The 25,271-nt window shown below is 43.7% G+C and overlaps 1 protein-coding gene and 1 non-coding gene across 3 annotated transcripts in view; both read left to right on the top strand.

The window, feature by feature from the left end:
• The window catches only part of NUP210L (nucleoporin 210 like), a 170,117-nt gene that overhangs the window by 116,042 nt on the left and 28,804 nt on the right, over positions 1–25,271 (top strand). For both annotated transcript variants that reach the window (XM_025405070.1, XM_025405061.1), the window contains exons 28-32: positions 15,035–15,193; positions 17,482–17,573; positions 19,977–20,151; positions 22,082–22,257; positions 23,345–23,562. In XM_025405070.1, the coding sequence (XP_025260855.1) occupies positions 15,035–15,193; positions 17,482–17,573; positions 19,977–20,151; positions 22,082–22,257; positions 23,345–23,562 (820 nt within the window). The remainder of the gene's footprint in view (positions 1–15,034; positions 15,194–17,481; positions 17,574–19,976; positions 20,152–22,081; positions 22,258–23,344; positions 23,563–25,271) is intronic.
• Positions 4,847–4,953, top strand: LOC112615255. The gene has a single exon (XR_003117310.1). It is a non-coding gene; the product is annotated as a U6 spliceosomal RNA (small nuclear RNA).

Below are 25,271 nucleotides of genomic sequence, written 5' to 3'. Positions count from 1 at the left end.
AAAAACCCCACTCACCCTTTGAGAGTTTTTTCTCAAAAAAAAAGACTTTTATTTTTTTTTAATAAATAAATAAAACCCCAAAAAAAAACCAAAAAAAAAAAAAAAAAAAAAAAAAAAAAAAGCAAGTTTGGCAGAAACTATGTAAAGTTTGCTACCGACAAATTTTACCTAAAGGAAACTCACCCAAGGTGGTCTGAGGACACTGGCAACAAGCTAGGTCTGGGTTTTACCCTAGGAAAAAGGACATGGGGCCATGATACCCATTAGGTCACAATTCAGTGCTTACAAGAACAAAGAATTAGAGTTATATCTTGGGAGATAATAGAGGGGTTACAGGAGCTAGAATTAGGAGGATATTTCGGTAGCCAGCTAAAAAGAAAAGAGAACTTTGGAAAAAGCAAAAAAAATATATTTGTAATCTTTCTAAAAATATCCTTAACCTATAATTTAGGGAAACTCTAGTGGTTAGATCTTCTGTCTGTGACTTCCTAGAGTCTAGTTACACTGGAATTGTGGAAGAATGGAACTCTACTTAGTTTGATGCAATTTAGTGTAAGGATTTGGCTTTTTTCTTTTTCTTTTTCTTTTTTTTGAGACAGAGTTTCACTCTTGTTGCCCAGGCTGGAGTGGTGCAATGGTGTGATCTCAGCTCACTGCAACCTCCACCTCCCGGGTTCAAGCAATTCTCATGCCTCAGCCTCCTGAGTAGCTGGGATTACAGGTGCCCGCTACCATGCCTGGCTAATTTTTTGTATTTTTAGTAGAGACGGGGTTTCACCGTGTTGGCCAGGCTGGTCTCGAACTCCTGACCTCAGGTGATCCCCCCACCTCGTCCTCCCAAAGTGCTAGGATGACAGGCATGAGCCACCACGCCCAGCAGGCTTTTTTCTTGAATAACAAACAGGAGTGTGTGAAAGGAGGGAATGGTCTAGGCCTTGGCCTCTATTCTCCTTCTCCCTTTCTTTAATTTTTTTTACCTAAAGCATCACTTTTTTCTCTAGCAGAAGAAATAATTGAGAGCCACACAGATTTTTTCTTTTCCTGCCTCAGATCTAGCATAGGCAAATTGGGTAATGAAATGGGCAATAGAAAGGCCTTCATGAGGCCTGTAATCCCAGCACTTTGGGAGGCTGAGGCGGACTTGGAATCAGGAGTTTGAGACCAGCCTGGCCAACATGGTGTAACCCCACCTCTACTAAAAATACAAAACTTAGCTGAGTGTGGTGGCACACACCTGTAATCACAGCTACTTGAGAGGCTGAAGCAGAAGAATGGCTTGAACTCAGGAGGTGGAGGTTGCAGTGAGCCAAGATCACGCCACTGCACTCCAGCCTGGGCGACAGAGGGAGATTCTATCTCAAAAAAAAAAAAAAAAAGCCGGGCGCGGTGGCTCAAGCCTGTAATCCCAGCACTTTGGGAGGCCGAGGCGGGTGGATCACGAGGTCAGGAGATCGAGACCATCCTGGCTAACATGGTGAAACCCCGTCTCTACTAAAAATACAAAAAACTAGCCGGGCGTGGTGGCGGGCGCCTGTAGTCCCAGCTACTCGGAGGCTGAGGCGGGAGAATGGCGTGAACCCGGGAGGTGGAGCTTGCAGTGAGCCGAGATCGCGCCACCGCACTCCAGCCTGGGCGACAGAGCGAGACTCCGTCTCAAAAAAAAACAAAAAAAAAAAAAAAAAAAAAAGCCAGGTGCAGTGGCTCACGCCTGTAATCACACAGTGGCTTACTTTGGGAGGCCGAGGCAGGCGGATCACCTGAGGTCGGGAGTTTGAGACCAGCCTGACCAACATGAAGCAACCCTATCTCTACTAAAAATACAAGATTAGCTGGGTATGGTGGCGCATGCCTGTAATCCCAGCTACTCGGGAGGCTGAGGCAGGAGAATCGCTTGAACCCAGGAGGTGGAGGTTGCAGTGAACCGAGATCATGCAATTGACTCCAGCCTGGGCAACAAGAGTGAAACTCTGTCACCAAAAAAATAAAAATAAAAAAGGGCGGGGTGCAGTGGCTCACACTTGTAATCCCAGCACTTTGGGAGGCCGAGGCACGTGGATCACTTGAGCCCAGGAGTTCCAGACCAGCCTGAGCAACATGGCGAAACCCCATCTCTACCAAAAATACAAAAATTAGCTAGGCATAGTGGCATGCATCTGTAATCCCAGCTACTCAGGAGGCTGAGGCAGGAGAATTCCTTGAACCCGGGAGGCAGAGGTTGCAGTGAACTGAGATTGTGCCACTGGACTCCAGCCCAGGCAACAGAGCAAGACCCTGTCTCAAAAAACAAAAACAAACAAACAAAAAAGGCCTTCATGGGCTGGGTGCAGTGGCTCACAGCTGTAATTCCAGCGCTTTGGGAGGCCAAGGCAGGTGGATCACTTGAGCCCAGGAGTTCAATACCAGACTGGCCATCATGGCAAAACTCCATATTTACTAAAAATACAAAAGGTAGCTGGGCATAGTGGCCTGCGCCTGTAATCCCAGCTACTCAGGAGGCTGAGGCAGGAGGATTCCTTGAACCCAGGAGGCAGAGGTTGCAGTGAGCCGAGATTGCGCCACTGGACTCCAGCCTGGGCAACAGAGTGAGACCCTGTCTCAAAAAAAAAAAAAAAAAAAAAAAAAANAGTCCCAGCTACTAGGGAGGTTGAGGTGGGAGAGTCACCTGACCCCGGGAGGTGAAGGCTGCAGTGAGCTGTGATTGCACCACTGCACTCCAGCCTGGGTAACAGAGTGAGACCCTGTCTCAAAAAAAAAAAAAAAAAAAAAAAAAAACAGAGAGAGAGAGAGAGAGAGAGAGAGGGAAAGGCCTTCTTGCTCCAATAGGTAGATCTCCTACACTGTGGAAATGCCACCATTGAGAGGTTCACTTGGATTAAACAATTATAAAACACTCATTTTTTAGCACGAGACTCTTCCAGATAACTGATTGAAATCTGCACAAAGGAAATGGGATTTTTTGTGTGTGTAGGGGACAGGGGAAAGGTGATTTGGGAACATGGGACTTTGTCGTAATTCTAGAGTGCTAGAAGGAAAGTTTCAAGGGTTGTGAACAGCAAGAAGGCAGGGGATGCAGGACTTGAAATGCCTACTTCAGTGTTTGCCTTAATGGTGGTCCTGCCTTCCCTATTATCAGAATTCTATCAAGTTCTAATCCTCCCTATCCAGTCTAGAAGAGGGGCAAGTAGAAAGATGGTCAGTTTTTTTTCATCTTTTTTTTTTTTTTTTTTTACTTTTCATTGAATATATTTCTGTGTGGGCTGGGCACAGTGGCTCACACCTGGAGGCCAAGGCAGGTGGATCACTTGAGGTCAGGAATTCGAGACCAGCCTGGCCAAGGTGGTGAAACCCCGTCTCTACTAAAAATAAAAAAATTAACCAGGTGCGGTGGCACATGCTTGTAATTCCAGCTACTCGGGTGGCTGAGGCATGAGAATCACTTGAACTTGGTAGACGGAGGTTGTAGTGGGCTGAGATTGTACCACTGCACTCCAGCCTCAGTGACAGAGACTCTGTCACAGAAAATAAATAAATAAATAAATAAATAAATAAATAAATAAATGGGTTCAGACAGTAGAACCTGGGATGGGAGAGAGGTAAGGCAAAGGCCAGGCTCAATGGCTCATGCCTGTTACCCCAGCACGTTGGGAGGCTGAGGTGAGAGGATCACTTGAGCCCACGAGTTTGAGACCAGCCTGGTTAACATAATGAGACCCCATCTGTTAAAAAAAAAGTTGTAAAATTAGGTAGGTGTGGTGGCACACACCTGTAGTCTCAGCTACTTGGGACGCTGAGGCAGGAGAATCATTTGAGCCAAGGAGGTTGAGTTTGCAGTAAGCTGCCTTTGCACCACGGCACTCCAGCCTGGAAGACAAAGTGAGACCCTGTCTCTCAAAAAAACGCACAAAAAAGAAACTACTTCCACCATTTTCATTCTTCTTCTTCTTTTTTTTTTTTTTGAGACAGAGTCTCGCTCTGTCGCCCAGGCTGGAGTGCAGTGGCCGGATCTCAGCTCACTGCAAGCTCCGCCTCCCGGGTTTGCGCCATTCTCCTGCCTCAGCCTCACGGGTAGCTGGGACTACAGACGCCCGCCACCTCGCCCGGCTATTTTTTTGTATTTTTTAGTAGAGACGGGGTTTCACCGTGTTCGCCAGGATGGTCTCGATCTCCTGACCTCGTGATCCGCCCGTCTCGGCCTCCCAAAGTGCTGGGATTACAGGCTTGAGCCACCGCGCCCGGCCTCATTCTTCTTACATAAAAAAATTTGACTTTGAGGTAACATAAGAAAGAATCTTAGGGAGGCTTGCCAGAATTAATTGAACACTACAAACAGAGGTTTACTTTAGGCGTAATTATGCTGCTGAGAATATGAAAATAAATCACTAAGAAAACAATCTCTTGTACACTATTTCTCCTCCTCCTCCTCTTCCTACTCCTTCTCCTTCTTCTTCTTCCTTCTTTCTCCTTTATTCTTTCTTTTGTCTTCTTTTCTTTATCTTTTGACACAAGGTCTTCTTATACTACCCAGGATGATCTCAAACTTCCAGGCTCAAGTGATTCTCCTGCCTCAGCATCACAAGCATCTGAGATTACAGGGGTGTACCACCACCCCCAGCTCCTCTAGTTCTTCTAGAAAGCTATTTCCAACATACATTTTCCTTGTTGTTACAACAAACAAGAAAAGATTAGCCAGGCATCGTGACACGTGCCTGTTGTTCCAGCTACTTGGGAAGCTGAGGCAGGAGGATCATTTGAGACTAGGAATTCCAGGCTGCAGTGACCTATGACTGTACCACTGCACTTGAGCCTGAGTGATAGAGCAAGATCCCATTTCTAAAAAAAAATAGTAGTGCTCACTTTGGCAGCATATCTACTAAAATTGGAATGATACAGAAAAGATTAGCATGTCCCTTGCACAAGGATGACCTGCAAATTCATGAAGTGTTCTATATTTTTAAAAAGGTAGACGGACAGAAATCAGAGTAGAAAGTTTATTCAAAGGGATAATAACAGAGAACTTCCCAAACCTAGAGAAAGATATCAATATTCCAATATAAGAAGGTTGTAGAACACCAAGCAGATTTAACCCAAGTAAGGCTACCTCAAGACCTAATCAAACTCCCAAAGGTCAAGTATAAAGAAAGGATCCTAAAGCAGAAAGGAAAAGAAACAATATACAAAGAAGCTCCAATATGTCTGGCAGAGAACTTCTCAGTGGGAATCTGATAGGCCAGGAGAGAGTGGCATGACATATTTAAAGTGCTGAAGGAAAAAAACTTTTATCCTATAATAGTGTATCCAATGCAGTTATCCTTCAAAGGTGAAATAAAGAGTTTCCAGGCTAGGCACGGTGGCTCACGCCTGTAATCCCAGCACTTTGGGAGGCCGAGGCGGGTGGATCATCTGGGGTCAGGAGTTCGAGACCAGCCTGGCCAACATAGTGAAACCCCATTTCTATGAAAACTACAAAAATTAGCTGGGCGTGGTGGCAGGCACCTGTAATCCCAGCTAATCAGGAGGCTGAGGCAGGAGAATCGCTTGAACCCGGGAGGTGGAGGTTGCAGTGAGCCGAGATCATGCTGTTGCAGTGAGCCGAGATCATGCTATTGCACTCCAGCCTGGGCAACAGGGCGAGACTCCATCTAAAAAAAAAAAGTTTCCCAGAGAAACAAAAGCTGAGGGATTTCATCAACAGCAGACCTGTTCTACAAGAAATGCTAGTGGGAATACTACAATCTGAAAGTAAAGGACATTAATGAGCAATAAGAAATCATCTGAAGGTACAAAAGTCACTGGTAATATTGAGTACACATAAAACCACAGAATATTGTAACACTGTAATTGTGGTGTATAAACTACTCCTATCTTGAGTAGAAAGACTAAAAGATGAACCTACTAAAAATAACTACAACTTTTCAAGACAAAGAGAATATAATAAGATATAATAGAAGTGACAAAAAGTTAAAAAACAGGAGAGATAAAGTGCAGAGTTTTTATCAGTTTTCTCTTTCCCATTTGTTAGTTTGTGTGTTTATGCAACCAGTGTTAAGTGTCATCAGTTTAAAGTAACAGGTTATAAGATGTTATTTGCAAGCATTATGGTAACCTCAAATCAAAAAAACCTACAACAGGCCAGGCACGGTGGCTCACACCTATAATCCCAGCACTTTGGGAGGTTGAGGCAGGTGGATTGCTTGAGCTCAGGAGTTCAAGACCAGCCTAGGCAACATGAAAGAACCCTGTCTCTGCTGGGCATGGTGGCTCACGCCGGTAATCCCAGTACTTTGGGAGGCCAAGGCGGGCAGGTCACCTGAGGTCAGGAGTTCGAGACCAGCCTGGCCAACATGGTGAAACCCCGTCTCTACTAAAAAAATACAAAATTTAGTTAGGCATGGTGGTGCATTCCTGTAATCCCAGCTACTTAGGAGGCTGAGGCAGAAGAATCGCTTGAACCCAGGAGGCAGAGGTTGCAGTGAGCTGAAATTGTGCTATTGCACTCCAGCCTGGGCAACAAAAGCAAAACTCCATCTCAAAAAGAAAAAAAAGAAAAAACCCTGTCTCTACAAAAATACAAAAATTGGGCGTGGTGGTGTGCACTTCTAGTCCCAGCTACTCAGGACGCTGAAGTGGGAGAATCTCTTGAGCCTGCGAGGCAGAAGTCGCAGTAAGCCCAAATTACACCACTGCAATCCAACCTAGGCAACATAGCAAGACCCTGTCTCGAAAGGTAAAATAAAATAAACCTGTAACAGATAAACAAAATAAAATGCAAGAATTAAAACATACCACTGGAGAAAATCACCTTCACAAAAAAGAAAATAAGAAGGAAGTAAAGAAGGAAGAGAAGACCACAAAACAACTAGAAAACAAATAACAAAATGGCAGGAGAAGTTCTTATTTATCAATAATAACATCGCATGTAAATGGACTAAACACTCCAATTTAAAAGATATAGAGTGGCTGGGCGTGGTGGCTCATGCTTGTAATCCCAGCACTTTGGGAAGGCTGAGTTGGGTGGATCACTTGAGGTCAGGAGTTCGAGACCAGCCTGGCCAACATGGTGAAACCCTGTCTCCACTAAAAATACAAAAATTAGCTGGAAATCACTTGAACCCGGGAGGTGGAGGCTGCAGTGAGTTGAGATCACACCACTGCACTCCAGCCTGGACAATGAGCGAGACTCCATCTCAAAAAATAAAATAAGATAAAATAAAATAAAAGACATAGAGTGGCTGAAAGGATTAAAATAAAAAGATTCAACAATCTGTTGCCTACAAGAAACACACTTCACCTATAAAGACACACGTAGACTGAAAATAAAGAGATGGAAAAAGGTATTTCATGTTAATGGACACCAAAAAAGAGCAGGAATGGTTATACTTACATTAGACAAAATAGATTTCAAGACAAAACTATAGAAAGAGATGAAGGTCATTATATAATGATAAAGGGGTCAATTCAACAAGAGACATAACAATTATAAATATATATGCACCCAATACTGGAGTACCCAGATATATAAAGCAAATAATATTAGAGCTTAAGGGAGAGGCAGACCCCACAACATTAACTGGAGACTTCAATAACCCACTTTCAGCATTGGACAGGTCATCCAGACAGAAAATCAACAAAGAAACATCAGACTTACTCTGCACTATAGACCAAATGGATCTAATAGATATTTACAGAACTTTTCATTCAACAGCTGCAAAATACACATCCATCTCCTCAGCACATGGCTCATTCTCAAGAACAGACAATATGATAGGCCAGAAAACAAGTTTTTAAAAATTAAAAAAAAAGGCTGGGCGCAGTAGCTCAAGCCTGTAATCCCAGCACTTTGGGAGGCCGAGACGGGCGGATCACGAGGTCAGGAGATCGAGACCATCCTGGCTAACACAGTGAAACCCTGTCTCTACTAAAAAATACAAAAAAATAGCCGGGCGAGGTGGCGAGCGCCTGTAGTCTCAGCTACTCGGGAGGCCGAGGCAGGAGAATGGCGCAAACCCGGGAGGCGGAGCTTGCAGTGAGCTGAGATCCGGCCATTTCTCTACAGCCTGGGCTATAGCGCGAGACTCCCTCTCAAAAAAAAAAAAAAAAAAGGCCAGTCATTGTGGCTCTTGCTTGTAATTCCCAGCCCTTTTGGGAGGCCAGGGTGGGCAGATTGTTTGAGCTCAGTAGTTTGCGACCAGCCTGGGCAACACGGAAAAACTCCATTTCTTCAAAAGGTGCAAAAATTAGCTGGGTGTGGTGGTGTGCACCTATAGTCCAGGTTACTGAGGAGGCTGAGGCGGGAGGATGGCTTGACCCCAGGAGGCAGAGGTTGTTGTAGTGAGCCGAGATTGCACCACTGCACTCTAGCCTAGGTGACAGAGTGACACCTGTCTCAAAAGAAAAAAAAAGTCCAAAAAATTCAAGCCAGCAGTGAGCTATAATGGCACCCCTGCACCCCAGCCTGAGCAACAAAGCAAAACCCTGTCTCTTAAAAATATATATGTTCTGGCTGGGCGCGGTGGCTCATGCCTGTAATCCCAGCACTTTGGGAGGCCAAGGAGGGCGGATCACTTGAGGTCAGGAGTTTGAGACCAGCCTGGCCAACGTGGTAAAACCTCATCCCTACTAAAAATACAAAAATTAGTTCGGCATGGTGGTGGGCGCCTGTAATCCCAGCTACTCAGGAGGCTGAGGCAGGAGACTTGCTTGAACCCAGGAGGCAGAGGTTGCAGTGAGCCAAGATCGCGCCATTGCACTCCAGCCTGGGCAACAAGAATGAAACTCCATCTCAAAAAAATAAAAAATATATATATATAGGCTGGGCACGGTGGCTCATGCCTATAATCCCAGCACTTTGGGAGGCCAAGATGGGCGGATCACGAGGTCAGGAGATCGAGACCATCCTGGCTAACACGGTGAAACCCCTCTCTACTAAAAATATAAAAAATTAGCCAGGTGCGGTGGTGGGCACCTGTAGTCCCAGCTACTTGGGAGGCTGAGGCAGGAGAATGACGTGAACCCGGGAGGCGGAGCTTGCAGTGAGCTGATATATTGCCACTGCACTCCAGCCTGGGCAACAGAGCGAGACTCTGTCTAAAAAAAAATATATATATATACACACACACACACACACACACACACACCCCCTATGTTCCAACTGTCCTATACATTAAATAAATACATTTTTAAATTAATTAAAAACACTGAAATTATATCAAGTATTTTTTCTGACCACAATGGAATAAAACTAGAAATTAGTAACAAGAGTAATTTTGGAAACTATACAAACACAGGGTAATTAAACAATATGTTCCTGAATGACCAGTGGGTCAATGAATAAATTAAGAATTTAAATTTCTTGAAACAAGTGAAAATGGAAACACAACAATACTCATGAGATACAGTGAAACCAGTACTAACAAAAAGTTTATAGGCCGGGCGCAGTGGCTCAGGACTGTAATCCCAGCACCTTGAGAGGCCGAGGCCAGTGGATCATGAGGTCAGGAGTTCAAGACCAGCCGGTGGTGAAACCCCGTCTCTACTAAAAATACAAAAAATTAGCCAGGCGTGGTGGCAGGCGCCTGTAAGCCCAGCTACTTGGGAGGCTGAGGTGGGAGAATTGCTTGAACTCGGAGGGCAGAGGTTGCAATGAGCCAAGATCATGCCACTGCACTCCAGCCTGGGTAACAGAGTGAGACTCCATCTCAAAAAAAAAAAAAAGAAAAGAAAAAAGTTAAAGCAATGAATGCCTACATCAAAAAAATAGTAGAGGCTGGTCTCAGTGGCTCACACCTGTAATCCCAGCACTTTGGGAGGCCCAGGTGGGCAGATCACTTGAGGTCAGGGGTTCGAGACCAGTGTGGCCAACATGGTGAAACCCCATCTCCACTAAAAATGCAAAAAATTAGCTGGGCGTGGTGGCAGGTAATCCCAGCTACTCGGGAGGCTGAAGCAGGAGAATTGCTTGAACCCAGGAGGTGGAGGTTGCAGTGAGCCAAGATTGCACCATTGCACTCCAGCCTGGGCCTCAAGAGTGAAACTCTGTCTCAAAAACAAACAAACAAAAAAAAGTAGAAAAAATTGAAATAAAAAAAGCCTAATGAAGCATCTTGAAGAACTAGAAAAGCAAGAGCAAACCAAACCCAGAATTAGTAGAGGAAAAGAAATAATAAGGATCAGAACAGATAAATGAAATTGAAATGAAAAAGAATACAAAAGATCAACAAAACAAAAAGTCAGTTTTTTGAAAAGATAAAATTGACAAACCTTTAGACAGACTAAGAAAAAGAGGACCAAAATAAATAAAATCAGAGGTGGAAAAAGAGACATTGGCTGGGTGTGGTGGCTCACGCCTGTAATCCCGGCACTTTGGGAGGCTGAGGTGGGTAGATCGCAAGGTCAGGAGTTCGAGACCAGCCTGACCAACATGGTGAAACCCCATCTCTACTAAAAATACAAAAATTAGCCAGGCATGGTGGTGCACACCTGTAATCCTAGCTACTCAGGAGGCTGAGGCAGGAGAATTGCTTAAACCTGGGAGGTGGAGGTTGCGGTGAACCAAGATCAGGCCACTGCACTCCAGCCTGGGCAACAGAACAAGATTCTGTCTCAAAAAAAAAAAAAAAAAAGAAAGAAAGAAAGAGACATGACAACCAATACCACAGAAATTCAAAGGATCATTAAGGCTACTATGAGCCAATAAATTGGAAAACCTAGAAGAAATGGATAAATTCCTAGATACATACACTCTACCAAGATTTAACCATGAAGAAATCCAAAACCTTAACAGACCAATAACAAGTAATCAGATCAATGCCATGATGAAAAGTCTGCCAGCAAGGCAGGCTGGGCACAGTGGCTCACTCCTGTAATCCCAGCACTTTGGGAGGCCAAGGTGGGTGGATCACTTGAGGTCAGGAGTTCCAGACCAGCCTGGCCAGCATGGTGAAACCTCATCTCTACTAAAAATACAAAAATTAGCTGAGCATGATGGTGGACGCCTCTAATTCCAGCTACTTAGGAGGCTGAAGCAGGAGAATCACTTGAACCAGGAGGCAGAGGTTGCAGTGAGCCGAGATCATGCCACTGCACTCCAGCCTGGGTGACAGAGTGAGACTCCGTCTCAAAAATAAAAAATAAAATAAAAATAAAAAAGTCTCCCACCAAAACAAAGCCCAGGACCTAATGGTCTCACTGCTGTATTTTACCAAACATTTAAAGAAGAACTAATACCAACCCTACTCAAACTATTCTGAAAAATAGAGGAGGAGAGAATACAACTAAACTCATTATATGAGGCCAGTATTACCCCGATAACAAAAACAGGCAAAGACCTATCAAAAAAAGAAAACTAAAGGCTAATATCTGTAATGAACATTGATGCAAAAACCCTCATCAAAATACTAGCAAACTGAACTTAACACCACATTAAAAAGATTATTCATGGCCAGGCATGAGAATCACTTGAACCCAGGAGGCGGAGGTTGCAGCGAGCTGAGATCATGCCATTGAACTCCAGCATGGGGGAAGAGAGCTAGATACCATCTCAAAAAAATAAAGAAAGAAAATAAATGAAGAAGACACACAAAAAAATGGAAAGATATCCCATGTTCATGGATTGGAAGAATCAATATTGTTAAAATACCCATACTACGCAGTGTAATCTACAGATTCAATGCAGTCCCTATCAAAATATCAGTAACATTCTTCACAGAAATAGAAAAAATAATTCTAAAATTTATATGGAACCACAAAAGACCCAGAATAGTCAAAGCCATCCTCAGCAAAAAGAATAAAACTGGAAGACTCACATTACCTGACTTCAAATTATATGACAGAGCTATAGTAATCAAAACAGCATGGCACTGGCATAAAAACAAACATATAGACCAATGTAACAGAATAGAGAACCCAGAAACAAATTCATACACCTGCAGGAAACTCACTTTTAACAAAGGTGCCAGGAATATACATTGGGGAAAAAACAGTCTCTTCAATCAGTGGTGCTGGGAAAACTGGATATCCATATGCAGAAGAATGAAACTACATCCCTATCTCTCACCATATGCAAAAATCAAATCAAAATGTATTAAAGACTTAAATCTGAGACTCAACGTATGAAAATATTACAAGAAAACATTGAGGAAACTCTCCAGAACATTGGAGTGGGCAAAGATTTCTTGAGTAATACTCCACAAACACAAGCAACCAAAGCAAAAATTGACAAATGGGATCTAAGGCCCAGCCTTAGATATTTCTTAAAAGAAGACATACAGGCCAGATGCGGTGACTCACGCCTGTAATCCCAGCACTGTGGGAGGCCGAGGCAGGTGGATCACAGGTTAGGCAGGTTAGGAGTTTGAGACCAGCCTGGCCAACATGGCAAAATTCCATCTCTGTGAAAAATACAAAAATTAGCTGGGTTTGGTGGCATGCTTCTGTAGTCCCAGCTACTGGGGGAGGCTGAGGCAGGAGAATTGTCTGGACCCAGGAGGCAGAGGTTGCGGTGAGCCAAGATCACACCACGGCACTCCTGCCTGGGTGACAGAGCGAGACTGTGTCCCCCACCAAAAAAAAAAAAAGACATACCAATGGCAAACAGGTATATGAAAAGGTGCTCAACATCATTGATCATCAGAGAAATGCAAATCAAAACTACAATAAGATATCATCTCACCTCAGTTAAAATGGCTTATATCTGAAAGAGGGGCAACAATGAATCCTGGCAAGGATGTAGAGAAAAGGGAACCCTCATATACTGTTGATGGGAATGTGAATTAGTACAGTCACTATGGAGCATAGTTCGGAGGTTTTCAAAAAACTAAATATAGAACTACCAAACTACCATATGATCCCAACAATCCCACTCTTAGACATATACCCAAAAGACAGGAAATCATTATATCAAGGAGATATCTGCTCTCTCATATTTACTGCAGCACTATTCACAATGGCCAAGATTTGGAAGCAACCTAAGTGTCCATCAATAGATGATTGGATAAAGAAAATGAGGTGTATATACACAATGGAGTACAACTTAGCCATAAAAAAGGAATGAGATGGCTGGGCACCATAACTCACACCTGTAATCTCAGCACTTTGGAAGGCCAAGGTGGGAGGACCACTTGAGCCCAGGAGTTTGAGGCCAACCTAGGCAACATAGTGAGACTCGATCTCTACAAAAAAATAAATTTTAAAAAATTTAGCCAGGCACAGTGGTGCATGCCTGTAGTCCCAGCTACTTGAGAGGCTGAGGCAGAAGAAGCACTTGAGCCCTGGAGATTGAGGCGGCAATGAGCCATGATTGTGCCACTGTACTCAACCTGGGCAACAGAACAAGACCCTGTCTCAAAAAAAAAAAAAAAAAAATGAGATCCTGTCATGTGCAACAACATGGATGATGGAATTGGAGACACTATGTTAAGTGAAATAAGCCAGGTATAGATAGACAAACTTTGCATGTTCTCACTTATTTGTGGGAGCTAAAGATGAAAACAATTGAACTCATGGAGACAGAGTAGAATGATGGTTACTGGAGGCTGGAAAGCATAGTGGGTGGGTGGGAGGGAAGTGGGGATGCTTAATGAGTACAAAAATATAGTTAGATTAAATGAATAAGATCTAGTATTTGATAGCACAACAGGGTGAGTACAGTCAACAATAACTTATCGTATATTTTTAAATAACGAGGCCAGGTGCAGGGGCTCACGCCTGTAATTCCAGCACTTTGGGAGGCCGAGGCGGGTGGATCATCTGAGGTCAGGAGTTTGAGACCAGCCTAGCCAACATAGTGAAACCCTGTCTCTACTAAAAATACAAAAATTAGTCGGGCATGTTGGCAGGCATCTGTAATTCCAGCTATTTGGGAGACTGAGACAGGGAGAATTGCTTGAACCCGGGAGGCGGAGGTTGCAGTGAGCTGAAATCATGTCATTGCACTCCAAACTGGGCAACAGAGCAAGACTCCATCTCAAAATAAAATAAAATAACTAAAAGAGTATAATCGTGTCTGTAACACAGAAAGGATAAATGCAGCTGGACACAGCGGCTCACACCTGTAATTGCAACACTTTAGGAGGCTGAGGCAGGAGGATCACTTGAGCCCAAGAGTTTGAGACCAGCCTGGGCAACATAGGGAGACCCTGTTTTTAGAAAAAAAAAATTTTTTTTTTAATTAGCTGGGCTAATTGACACATGGGGACACATGCCTGTGGTCCCTGCTACTTGAGAGACTGAGGTGGGAGGATTGCTTGAACCCAGGAGGTTGAAGCCACAGGAAGCTATGATTTCACCACTGCACTCCAGTCTTGGCAACAGAGCAAGACCCTGTCTCAAAAAAAAACAAAAAAGGTTTCAACTTAAAGTATGCTTGAGGTGATGGATACCCCACTTACCCTGATGTGATTATTACAAGTTCTATGCCTGTATCAAAGTATCTCATGTACCCCATAAATATGTATGCTTACTATGTAGCCACAAAAATTAAAAATAAAAACAAAAAATTAATTGTAATCCCAGCACTTTGGGAGGCTGAGGTGGGCAGATCACTTGAGGCCAGGAGTTCGAGACCAGCCTAAGCAACATGGCGAAATCCCATGTCTACAAAAAATACAAAAATTAGCTGAGTGTGGTGGTATGCCCCTGTAGTCCCAGCTACTAGGGAGGCTGAGGTGGGAAGATCACCAGAGCCCGGGAGGTCGAGGCTGCAGTGAGCTGAGATTGTTCCACCACACTCCAGCCTGAGCGACTTTTAAATTTTATTTTTAATTTTAATTTTTCCATAAGTTATTGGGGTACAGGTGGTATTTGGTTACATGAGTAAGCCCTTTAGTGGTGATTTGTGAGATTTTGGTGCACCCATCACCCGAGCAGTATACACTGCACCCTGTTTGTAGTCTTCTATCCCTCACCCCCTCCTACCCTTCCCTGACTTTTTATTTTTAATTTAAAAAAGTTTAATATTAAAAAAGTTAAAAAATAAAAATAAAAGGAAGACACCATGTTTATTCATGAATATTTCTTAATCTATCCCTTTGCTGTCTAGGTTTTTCTACAGCTCCCAGTAGAGCATAACTTTGCCATGGTTGTCCACACAAAAGCAGCAGGCCGGACCAGTATCAAGGTCACTGTTCACTGCATGAACAGTTCCTCTGGGCAGTTTGAGGGGAATTTGTTGGAACTCTCTGATGAAGTACAGATCCTGGTAAGCTTCCAAATCTAAATCTTTTTTTCGTATATTAAGGATAAGAAAGTTATATTCTCTTACCATCAACGAAGAGCTTATTTTGGATAGAGACAGATAATTGTTAGAGCGATTCTGGGAACAGGTTTGTACTTCCTAGATCTTTATCATTCCTGCTGATTGCTTGTATATAGTTTTTGTTTTTGTTTTTGTTTTGTTTTGAGACAGAGTTTCGCTCTTGTTGCCCAGGCTGGAGTGCAATGGCACGATCTCGGCTCACTGCAAACTCCGCCTCCCAGGTTCAAGCGATTCTCCTGCCTCAGCCTCCTGAGTAGCATGTGCCACCAAGCCCAGCTAATTTTGTAATTTTAGTAGAAACGGGCTTTCTCCATGTTGGTCAACCTGGTCTCAAACTCCCGACCTCAAGTGATCTGCCTGCCTCAGCCTCCCAAAGTATTGGGATTACAGGCGTGAGCCACCGCGCCTGGCCTGTTTTTTGTTTTTTTTGTTTTTTGGTTTTTGGTGTGTTTTTTGAGATGGAGTCTCGCTCTGTCGCCCAGGCTGGAGTGCAGTGGCACAATCTCGGCTCCCTACAAGCTCCTCTTCCTGGGTTCACACCATTCTCCTGCCTCAGCGTCCCAAGTAGCTGGGACTACAGGCGCCTGCCACCACGCCCAGCTAATTTTTGTATTTTTAGTAGAGATGGGGTTTCACCGTGTTAGCCAGGATGGTCTCGAGCTCCTGACCTCATGATCCGCCCGCCTCGGCCTCCCAAAGTGCTGGGATTACAGGCATGAGCCACCATGCCCGGCCTGTTTTTTGTTTTTGAGACAGAGTCTCACTCTGTCGCCCAGGCTGGAGTGCAGTGGCACAATCTCCACTCACTGCAGAGTTCAGGTAATTCTCCCTGCCTCAGCCTCTCAAGTAGCTGGGATTACAGGCGCCCGCCACCATGCCTGGCTAATTTTTGTATTTTTAGTAGAGATGGGGTTTCGCCACGTTGTCCAGGCTGGTCTCAGACTCCTAACCTCAAGTGATCCACCTGCCTTGGCCTCCCAAAGTGCTGGAATTATAGGCGTGAGCCACCATGCCCGCCTGCTTTTATATACTATTGACATCAGAAACTATTAGTACTTGCAGGTGAGCAGTCTGGAAAAAAAAAGAAAAGAAACTGTAGCACACACACTCCCTTCAACTCCCTATACCAGGAACACAGGATATGAACACCACAGTAATTAGAGAAGGATTCATTTCTGATCCACTCCACCTGACATAGATATTATAAGTCCATTTAAAATTTTTATTTATTTATTTAGAGAGAGAGAGAGTTTTACTCTGTTGCCCAGGCTGGAGTGCAGTGGCATGATCTCGACTCACTGCAACCTCTGCCTCCCAGGTACAAGTGATTCTCCTGCCTCAGCCTCCTGAGTACCTGAGATTACAGGCACATGCCACCATGCCTGGCTAATTTTTGTATTTTTAGTAGAGACAGGGTTTCATTATGTTGACCAGGCTGGTCTCGAACTCCTGACCTCAGATAATCTGCCCTCCTCGGCCTCCCAAAGTGCTGGGATTACAGTCATGAGCCACTGTGTCCAGCTGATATAAGTCCATTTAAATATATTCACAGTTAGGATAAAACATAATTCTAACTTTTCATAAGGTGTAAGATTATGAATAGTTTCTACAGATACTCTCAGGCTAAAAGCTAAATGTTTCTGTTGTTTTTAGAATTCAGAAAACAAGTTATCACTTATATGGGTCGAGTAAGTTTCACTGCCTCTGATTTTGAGACTTTGTTTTCTTTGACTTTTTTATTTTTTCCTTTATTTTGGCTTTGGTTCTCTGATTCAATGTGGAGTAGAGGAAAGAGTACTTTACTAGAAGGTGGAAGACCTGGATGGTGTTTCATGCTAATTGAATATTATAGGTTCTTTTTCTCAAACTTCATGTCATTTTATAAGAGCTAGAATTAGAAATTTCAAAGTAATTTTATACCTAATATCTAAGTAATATGGAAGATGTGGTAAGTGTAAACTTTGCTACATGCTCAGTCCCTCAGAGTCAGAAACGGCTAACATTAGGTTATATCTTCTAGAATACCTAGTTATGTTTTGAGTGCCTGGTTCATTTTGGAGAGGAGTATTGTGGATGATTTTAGACTAATTAGAAGTTAGGCAGACTGTTGATTTGTAGTTGTCATTTATTTGCATGTTAATCTCTTGGGGATTATACTGAAGTCCATATGTAAGTAAAAGTCATAATTTGTCTTTGCCAAATATGAGGAATGCATTATTTTCTCATTATAGGTGTTTGAAAAACTCCAACTCTTCTATCCAGAGTGCCAACCAGAGCAGATTCTGATGCCTATAAATTCTCAGCTCAAACTCCATACCAACAGGTAAGGAAAAGAGAGAATAAGGAAGTGCCAGGATCCAAGCTTAACTATTTTCAGTAAAACATTGACATAGAAAGAACACCTTTGCCTTCTAGGAGATTTTTCTAACCCCCAAATAATTTTTTGTATGAGGTGAAATTTCCATAATGTAAAACCATTGTAAAGTGTAAAATTCAGTGGCATTTAGTACATTCACAATATTGTGTATTCAGCATCTCTATCTAGTTCCAAATATCTTTATCACCACCAAAGGAGATCCCATACCTATGAAGCAGTCACTCTTCTTTCTTTCCTGCTCGCAGCCCCTGGCAATCACTCATCTGCTTTCTGTGTACGGTATTAGCTATCCTGAATGTATTTCATATAAATGGAATCATACAATATGCAACATTTTGTGTTGGTTTCTTTTCTTTTTTTTTTTTTTTTTGAGACAGTCTTGCTCTGTTGCCCAGGTCAGAGCACAGTGGCGCAATCTCGGCTCACTGCAACCTCCACCTCCTGGGTTCAGGCAATTCTCCTGCCTCAGCCTCCCGAGTAGCTGGGATTACAGGTGCCTGCCACCACACCCAGCTAATTTTTGTATTTTTAGTAGAGATGGGGTTTCACCATGTTGGCCAGGCTGGTCTTGAACCCCTGACCTCAGGCGATCCGCCTGCCTTGGCCTCCCAAAGTGCTGGGATTACAGGCGTGAGCCACTGTGCCCAGCCTTGTATTGGCTTCTTTAAGTTAGCATAATGTTTTTGAGGTTCATCCATGTTGTAGCATGTATCAGTACTTCTTCCTTTTTATGACTGAATAGTATTCCATTATATGGAAATACCACATTTAGTTTATAATTTCATCTCCTAATAGAAATTTGGGGCTGGGTACAGTGGCTCACGCCTGTAATCCCAGGCTTTTGGGAGGCCAACGCTGGTGGATTACCTGAGGTTGGGAGTTCGAGACCAGCCTGACCAACATAGAGAAACCCCAACTCTACTAAAAACACTAAATTAGCCAGGTGTGGTTGTGCATGCGTGTAATCCCAACTACTCAGGAGGCTGAGGCAGGAGAATCACTTGAACCCTGGAGGTGGAGGCAGCAGTGAGCCGAGATCACGTCATTGAACTCCGGCTTGGGCAACAAGAGCGAAACTCCATCTCAAAAAAAAAAAAAAGAAAAGAAATTTGTGTTGTTTTCACTGTTTGGCTATTGTGAATAGTGCTGCTATGAATATTCATTTGCAAGTATTTACTTGAATACCTGCTTTCAATTGTTTTGGCTGAATAATTTTCTTTTTGAGATGGAGTTTTACTCTTGTCGCCCAGGCTGGAGTACAAATGGTGCCATCTCGGCTCACTGCAACCTCTGCCTCCCGGGTTGAAGCCATTCTCCTGCCTCAGCCTCCCGAGAAGCTGGGATTACAGGCGCCAGCTATCACACCCGGCAAAATTTTCTTTTTTCTTTTTTTTTTTTTTTTTTTTTTTTTTTTTTTTTTTTTGAGACGGAGTCTCGCTCTGTCACCCAGGCTGGAGTGCAGTGGCCGGATCTCAGCTCACTGCAAGCTCCGCCTCCCGGGTTCACGCCATTCTCCTGCCTCAGCCTCCCGAGTAGCTGGGACTACAGGCGCCGCCACCTCGCCCGGCTAGTTTTTTGTATTTTTTAGTAGAGACGGGGTTTCACCGTGTTAGCCAGGATGGTCTCGATCTCCTGACCTCGTGATCCGCCCGTCTCGGCCTCCCAAAGTGCTGGGATTACAGGCTTGAGCCACCGCGCCCGGCCAAAATTTTCTTTTTTCGAGACGGAGTCTCGCTCTGTCGCCCAGGCTGGAGTGCAGTGGCGCGATCTCGGCTCACTGCAAGCTCCGCTTCCCGGGTTCACGCCATTCTCCTGCCTCAGCCTCCTGAGTAGCTGGGACTACAGGCACCCGCCACCGTGCCCAGCTAATTTTTTGTATTTTTAGTAGAGATGGGGTTTCACCGTGGTCTCCATCTCCTGACCTTGTGATCCGCCCGCCTCGGCCTCCCAAAGTGCTGGGATTACAGGCGTGAGCCACCGCGCCCGGCCTTTTTTTTTTTTTTTTTTTTTTTTTAGTAGAGACAGGGTTTTACCATGTTGGCCAAGCTGGTCTCAAACTCCTGACCTCAGGTGACCCTCCCGCCTTGGCCTCCCAAAGTTCTGGGATTACAGATGTGAGCCACCACACCCGGCCTAAATAATTTTTTAATGATAAAAGATTTGATTTTAAATAAATAAGCATAATCCAAAGGCAGACCTTTATCTGAGGAACAAATAATTACACACGTGGAGAATGGCAAGCAGTTTTCTCGAGTACATCCCCTAACAGTGATCCTGGAAATTTTTACCCTTTTCTCTCTGGTCAGACAGGACCCCCAAAAGATGCCACTTTCTTTACTTGTTCCCTAGGGAAGGAGCTGCCTTTGTGAGTTCTCGTGTTCTCAAGTGTTTCCCTAATTCATCCGTCATTGAGGAGGATGGTGAAGGGCTCCTGAAAGCTGGTTCCATTGCAGGTACTGCTGTATTGGAAGTCACTTCTATAGAACCTTTTGGAGTCAACCAAACAACCATAACCGGGGTCCAGGTGAGTTCAGGGACTTACTAAAAAAAACAAATAAATAAAAGGCATACCCTGGCCTTAAGAAGCAGAGTTCCTTTTTTGAAAAACTAGAAATTTTCTTATCATGCATTAAAGAAAAAAAGAAAAAGAAAAGAATTAGAAACTTCTCTATCATGAGAGAACATGAACCAGGGAAAAAAAAAAAAAAAAAGAAGAAGAAATCTCTGGGAGTCAGAAATGAACCTATAAGAGGCCAGTCTTGACATAAGCCATAAAATTAAAATGAACTTTAGACCCCTTGTTATAAAACAGATCAGCCTAAATTTATATGATTGTCTTCCTAGCAGCTTTGGCAAAAGGGTTCGTGTCAGAGGAGTGTAGAACGATTGCTATCAAAATCGGCTGGGCTTGGTGACTCATGCCTGTAAGCCCAGCACTTTGGGAGGCTGAGGCAGGAGAATCACTTGAGGCCAGGAATTTGAGACCATCCTGAGCAACATAGTGAGACCCCCATCTCTACAAAAAATTAAAAAAAAAAAAAAAAAATAGCCAGACTTGGTGGCGCATGCCTGCAGTCGTAGCTGCTTGGGAGGCTGAGGTGGAGGATCGCATGAACCTAGAAGTTTGAGGCTGCAGCGTGCTATGATTGAACTGCTGCACTGCAGCCTAGAAAACAAAGCAACAATCTGTCTCTTTTTAAAAAATTAAGCTTTGCTACTAGAATTTAAAAAATGAGAAAAGACCTCAGAGATAATTTACTCTTAACATGAAAAAAAAAAAATTTTAGACATTAAACATCTACTATATACTATATTGGTCGTTGTATGTATATTATCTCTTTTAACTACCACAAAAGCCCTGTGAGATAGGCATTATAATCCCCATCTAACTGTTAACTGATAAGAAACCTGAGACCCAGAAAAGTTACATGAGGCTATGAAAATGATAAAGCTATGATTCAAACCTAGACTTCACTTACTGTATCGCAGCTTTCTTACAGTGTGAAACACAATATAGATTGTGTTCCTGATAAGTAATCGATTATTTAACCATGAATATTGAGCACTCTGCATGAAATGGATGAATTAAAGTCCTTTCCTCATAAAGCTCCAGCTTCTCTTCACATTCCCACAGCTTTAAAAATTAAAAACCCTGCTGGGCGCAGTGGCTCACACCTGTAATCTCAGCACTTTGGGAAGCTGAGCCAGGTGGATCACAAGGTCAGTAGTTCAAGACCAACCTGGCCAAGATGGTGAAACCCCATCTCTACTAAAAATACAAAAAATTAGCTGGGCGTTGTGGCAGGCACCTATAATCTCAGCTACTCAGGAGGCTGAGGCAGAGAATTGCTTGAACCCAGGAGGCGGAGGTTGCAGTTAGCTGAGATTGCGCCACTGCACTCCAGCCTGGGCAACAGAGCGAAATTCCATCTCAAAAAAAAAAAAAAAAAATTAAAAACCCATTTCAAGCCGGGCGCAGTGGCTCAGGCCTGTAATCCCAGCACTTTGGGAGGCCAAGGTGTACAGATTGCTTAAGGTCAGGAGTTTGAGACCAGCCTGGCCAATATGGTGAAACCCTGTCTCTACAAAAAATACAAAAATTAACCAGGCGTGGTGGCAGACGCCTGTAATCACAGCTACCTGGGAGGCTGAGGCAGGAGAATTGCTTGAACCCGGGAGGCAGAGGTTGTAGTGAGTCAGAATCATGTCACTGCACTCCAGCCTGGGTGACAGAGTGAGATTCTGTCTCAAAAAACAAAAAGAAAAGGAAAAAAAAAAAGAATTTCCTATGCTGCTATGCTGTCATATTGACTTAAGTCATCTCACATCAAAAGCTAACTATTTCCTATGGAAGAGAAACATCACTCTTTATCATTGATTATAAGTCTCAGAATATGGTTACAGCACTTCCCCAGTGCATCTTTTTCTGTACCAGTAGGTTTTGTTTCCCACAGGTAGCACCGGTGACATACCTGCGAGTGAGCAGCCAACCCAAGCTATACACAGCCCAAGGAAGGACCCTGTCAGCATTTCCCCTGGGCATGTCTCTCACCTTCACTGTTCAGTTTTATAATAGTATCGGAGAGAAATTCCACACACACAATACCCAGCTTTATCTGGCTCTGAACAGGTATGGAAGTCAAAGGAATGGTATTGACACTAGGGTAGAAATCTTGCAGATTAGGCTAGTATTATATAGCAGCTCCAGTAAATTCCCCTCACATTCTGAATTTGGAATTTGATCTTTCTTTTGTTAAAAAAATTTTTTTAAGTGAGGCCAGGTGGGTGACTCACACCTGTAATCCCAGCACTTTGGGAGGCTGAGCAGAGAGGATCACTTGGGCCCAGGAGTTCAAGACCAGCCTGGACAACATGGTGAAACCCCATCCCTACAAAAATACAAAAATTAGCTGGGTGTGGTAGTGGGTGCCTGTAGTCCCAGCTACTGGGGAGGCTGAGGTGGGAGGATCACTTGAGCCCAGGAGGCAGAGGTTGCAGTGAGCAGAGATTGTGCTATTGCACCCCAGCCTGTGTGACCAATTAAGACTCTGTCTTAAAAAAAAAAAAAAAAAAAAAAAAAAAAAGACCCGACTTAGATAATGGTATTAGTTGTCACTTAAGAAAAATTTCAGGATATCTTAAATCTGTCAAGTTCTAATTCACTAAAAGATCCATAGGGAGCTAATTGGAGTATTATTATCAAAAGGCTTTACTGGGGGGGGAAAAAAAAAAGCCTTCCTGGGCACTATACATGTGAAGGTAATAGACTAATCCTTGGCCCATACTTACTTACTCTTTTTTTTTTGAGATGAAGTCTCACTCTGTCTCCCAGTCTGGAGTGCAGTGATGATCTCAGCTCACTGCAAGCTCTGCCTCCCAGGTTCATGCCATTCTCCCGCCTCAGCCTCCCGAGTAGCTGGCACTTGCCACCATGCCCAGCTAATTTTTTGTGTTTTTTAGTAGAGATGGGGTTTCACTGTGTTAGCCAGGATGGTCTCAATCTCCTGACCTTGTGATTCACCCACCTCAGCCTCCCAAAATGCTGGGATTACAGGCGTGAGCCACCGCGCCCGGCCTACTTACTCACTCTTTATTGTGGAATGCCTTCTGAACTTTTCAGCTGTTGAAAATAAAATGTGATAGGGTGTTCCCCAGAACTATTTTCTAACTATTGTCTTCTCTTTTGAAAGATTTCTACCTTTAATGTCTACTTGCAGAGATGACTTGCTGCTTATTGGACCAGGGCATAAGAACTATACTTACATGGCCCAGGCTGTGAACAGAGGGCTGACACTTGTGGGGCTTTGGGACCGGAGACATCCAGGCATGGCAGATTATATTCCTGTTGCTGTAGAGCATGCCATTGAGCCAGACACCAAGCTTACCTTTGTTGGAGATGTCATCTGCTTCAGTACTCACCTTGTCAGCCAGCATGGTATGTATACATTCCCTTTCTCAACCTTACAACTGATAGTTGTGAAGATTAAAACGCAGTTATTTAACAGCAACAACAAAAAAGCAGTTATTAATCCCTTGAACTGGTGTGGTGGTTTATACCCATAATCTCAGCCCTTTGGGAGGTCAAGCTGGAGAGGTCACTTAAGGCCAGAAGTTCAAGAAAGCAATTAATCCCCTAGAATATTTGTTTCCAAATTATCTAAAATCTCAGGGCCTGAGAAAGAAAATACTTTTGAGTATTTTATTATTTGTAATGTTAACTGATAATTTTTAGATTAATGCCTGTTTCACTCACTAGGCAGCCAATTAGAAGCCAGCCAGTAATATTTATCAAGAGTCTATTGAATACATAGCTCTATTTTATATCCTGTAGATAGTGCAGGGCATGGTGTTTTTTCCTCCATTCCCACCTTTTGAAGGAGGGTAATGACTATATTGAAGGACAGTAAAGGATAACAGGAAGGAAAAGGCAATAAGGCTTTAGTTCTAAGAACTAGTTGTGTGTATGCTATTTTGTGAGGCACATTTGAAGGCCTAAGTCCTAACATATCATCATTGTAATAAGCTTTTTTCTTGTACCCAGATAAACTATACTTTTTTTTTTTTTTTTGAGACAGAGTCTCACTCTGTCATTCAGGCTGGAGTGCAGTGGCATGATCTCGGCTCACTGCAACCTCTTGACTCCTGGGTTCAAGTGATTCTCCTGCCTTAGCTTCCTGAATAGCTGGGACTACAGGCACACACTACCACATCTGGCTAATTTGTGTATTTTCATACAAGGGGTTGGCCCCTGGCCAACTATACTCTTGAAAACAAAGCATTTCTGTCCTAAGTACTGAGTTAAAAATAAAATTATAAGCCAGGTGTGGTGGCCCATGCCTATAATCCCAGCACTTTGGGAGGCCGAGGGGCCAGATCACGAGGTCAAGAGATCGAGACCATCCTGGCCAACATGGTGAAACCCCATCTCTACTAAAAATACAAAAATTATCTGGGCATGGTGGCACATGCCTGTAGTCCCAGCTACTCAGGAGGCTGAGGCAGGAGAATCTCTGGAACCTGGGAGGCGGAGGTTGCAGTGAGCCCAGATCGTGCCACTGCACTCCAGCCTGGTAACAGAGTGAGACTTCGTCTCAAAATAAGTAAACAAAATCATAGAAAATCATTTGGGAGGCCAAGGCAGGCAGACCACCTGCGGTCAGGAGTTCAAGACCAGCCTGGCCAACATGGTGAAACCCTGCCTCTACTAAAAATACAAAAATTAGCTGAGTGTGGTGGCAGACGCCTGTAATCCCAGCTACTCAGAAGGCTGAGACAGGAGAATCACTTGAACCTGGGGTGGAGGTTGCAGTGAGCTGAGAATGCGCCACTGCACTCTAGCCTGGGTGACGGAGCAAGACTCTGTCTCAAAATAATAATAATAATAATAATAAAATTAGCCCAGTGTGGTGGCATATGCCTTTGGTCCCAACTATTGGGAGGCTGAGGTGGGAAGATTGCTTGAGTCCAGGAGATCAAGGCTGCAGTCAGCTATGATCGCACCACTGCACTCCAGCCTGAATGACAGGCTGTCTCTCAAAAAAAAAGAAATCAGTTTTTGGTTAGGAAATGAGTGAATTCTTTGGGTTTCCAAATACCATATCCCAAAGTGGTGTACACTGCCTGGATATATACATCCAAGTAAGA

The sequence above is a fragment of the Theropithecus gelada genome, chromosome 1, assembly GCF_003255815.1.
Source record: "Theropithecus gelada isolate Dixy chromosome 1, Tgel_1.0, whole genome shotgun sequence".
NCBI classification, from domain to species: domain Eukaryota; kingdom Metazoa; phylum Chordata; class Mammalia; order Primates; family Cercopithecidae; genus Theropithecus; species Theropithecus gelada.
The sequence above is the reverse complement of the archived record's forward strand: the minus strand, read 5'-3'. Positions and strand labels throughout refer to the sequence as shown.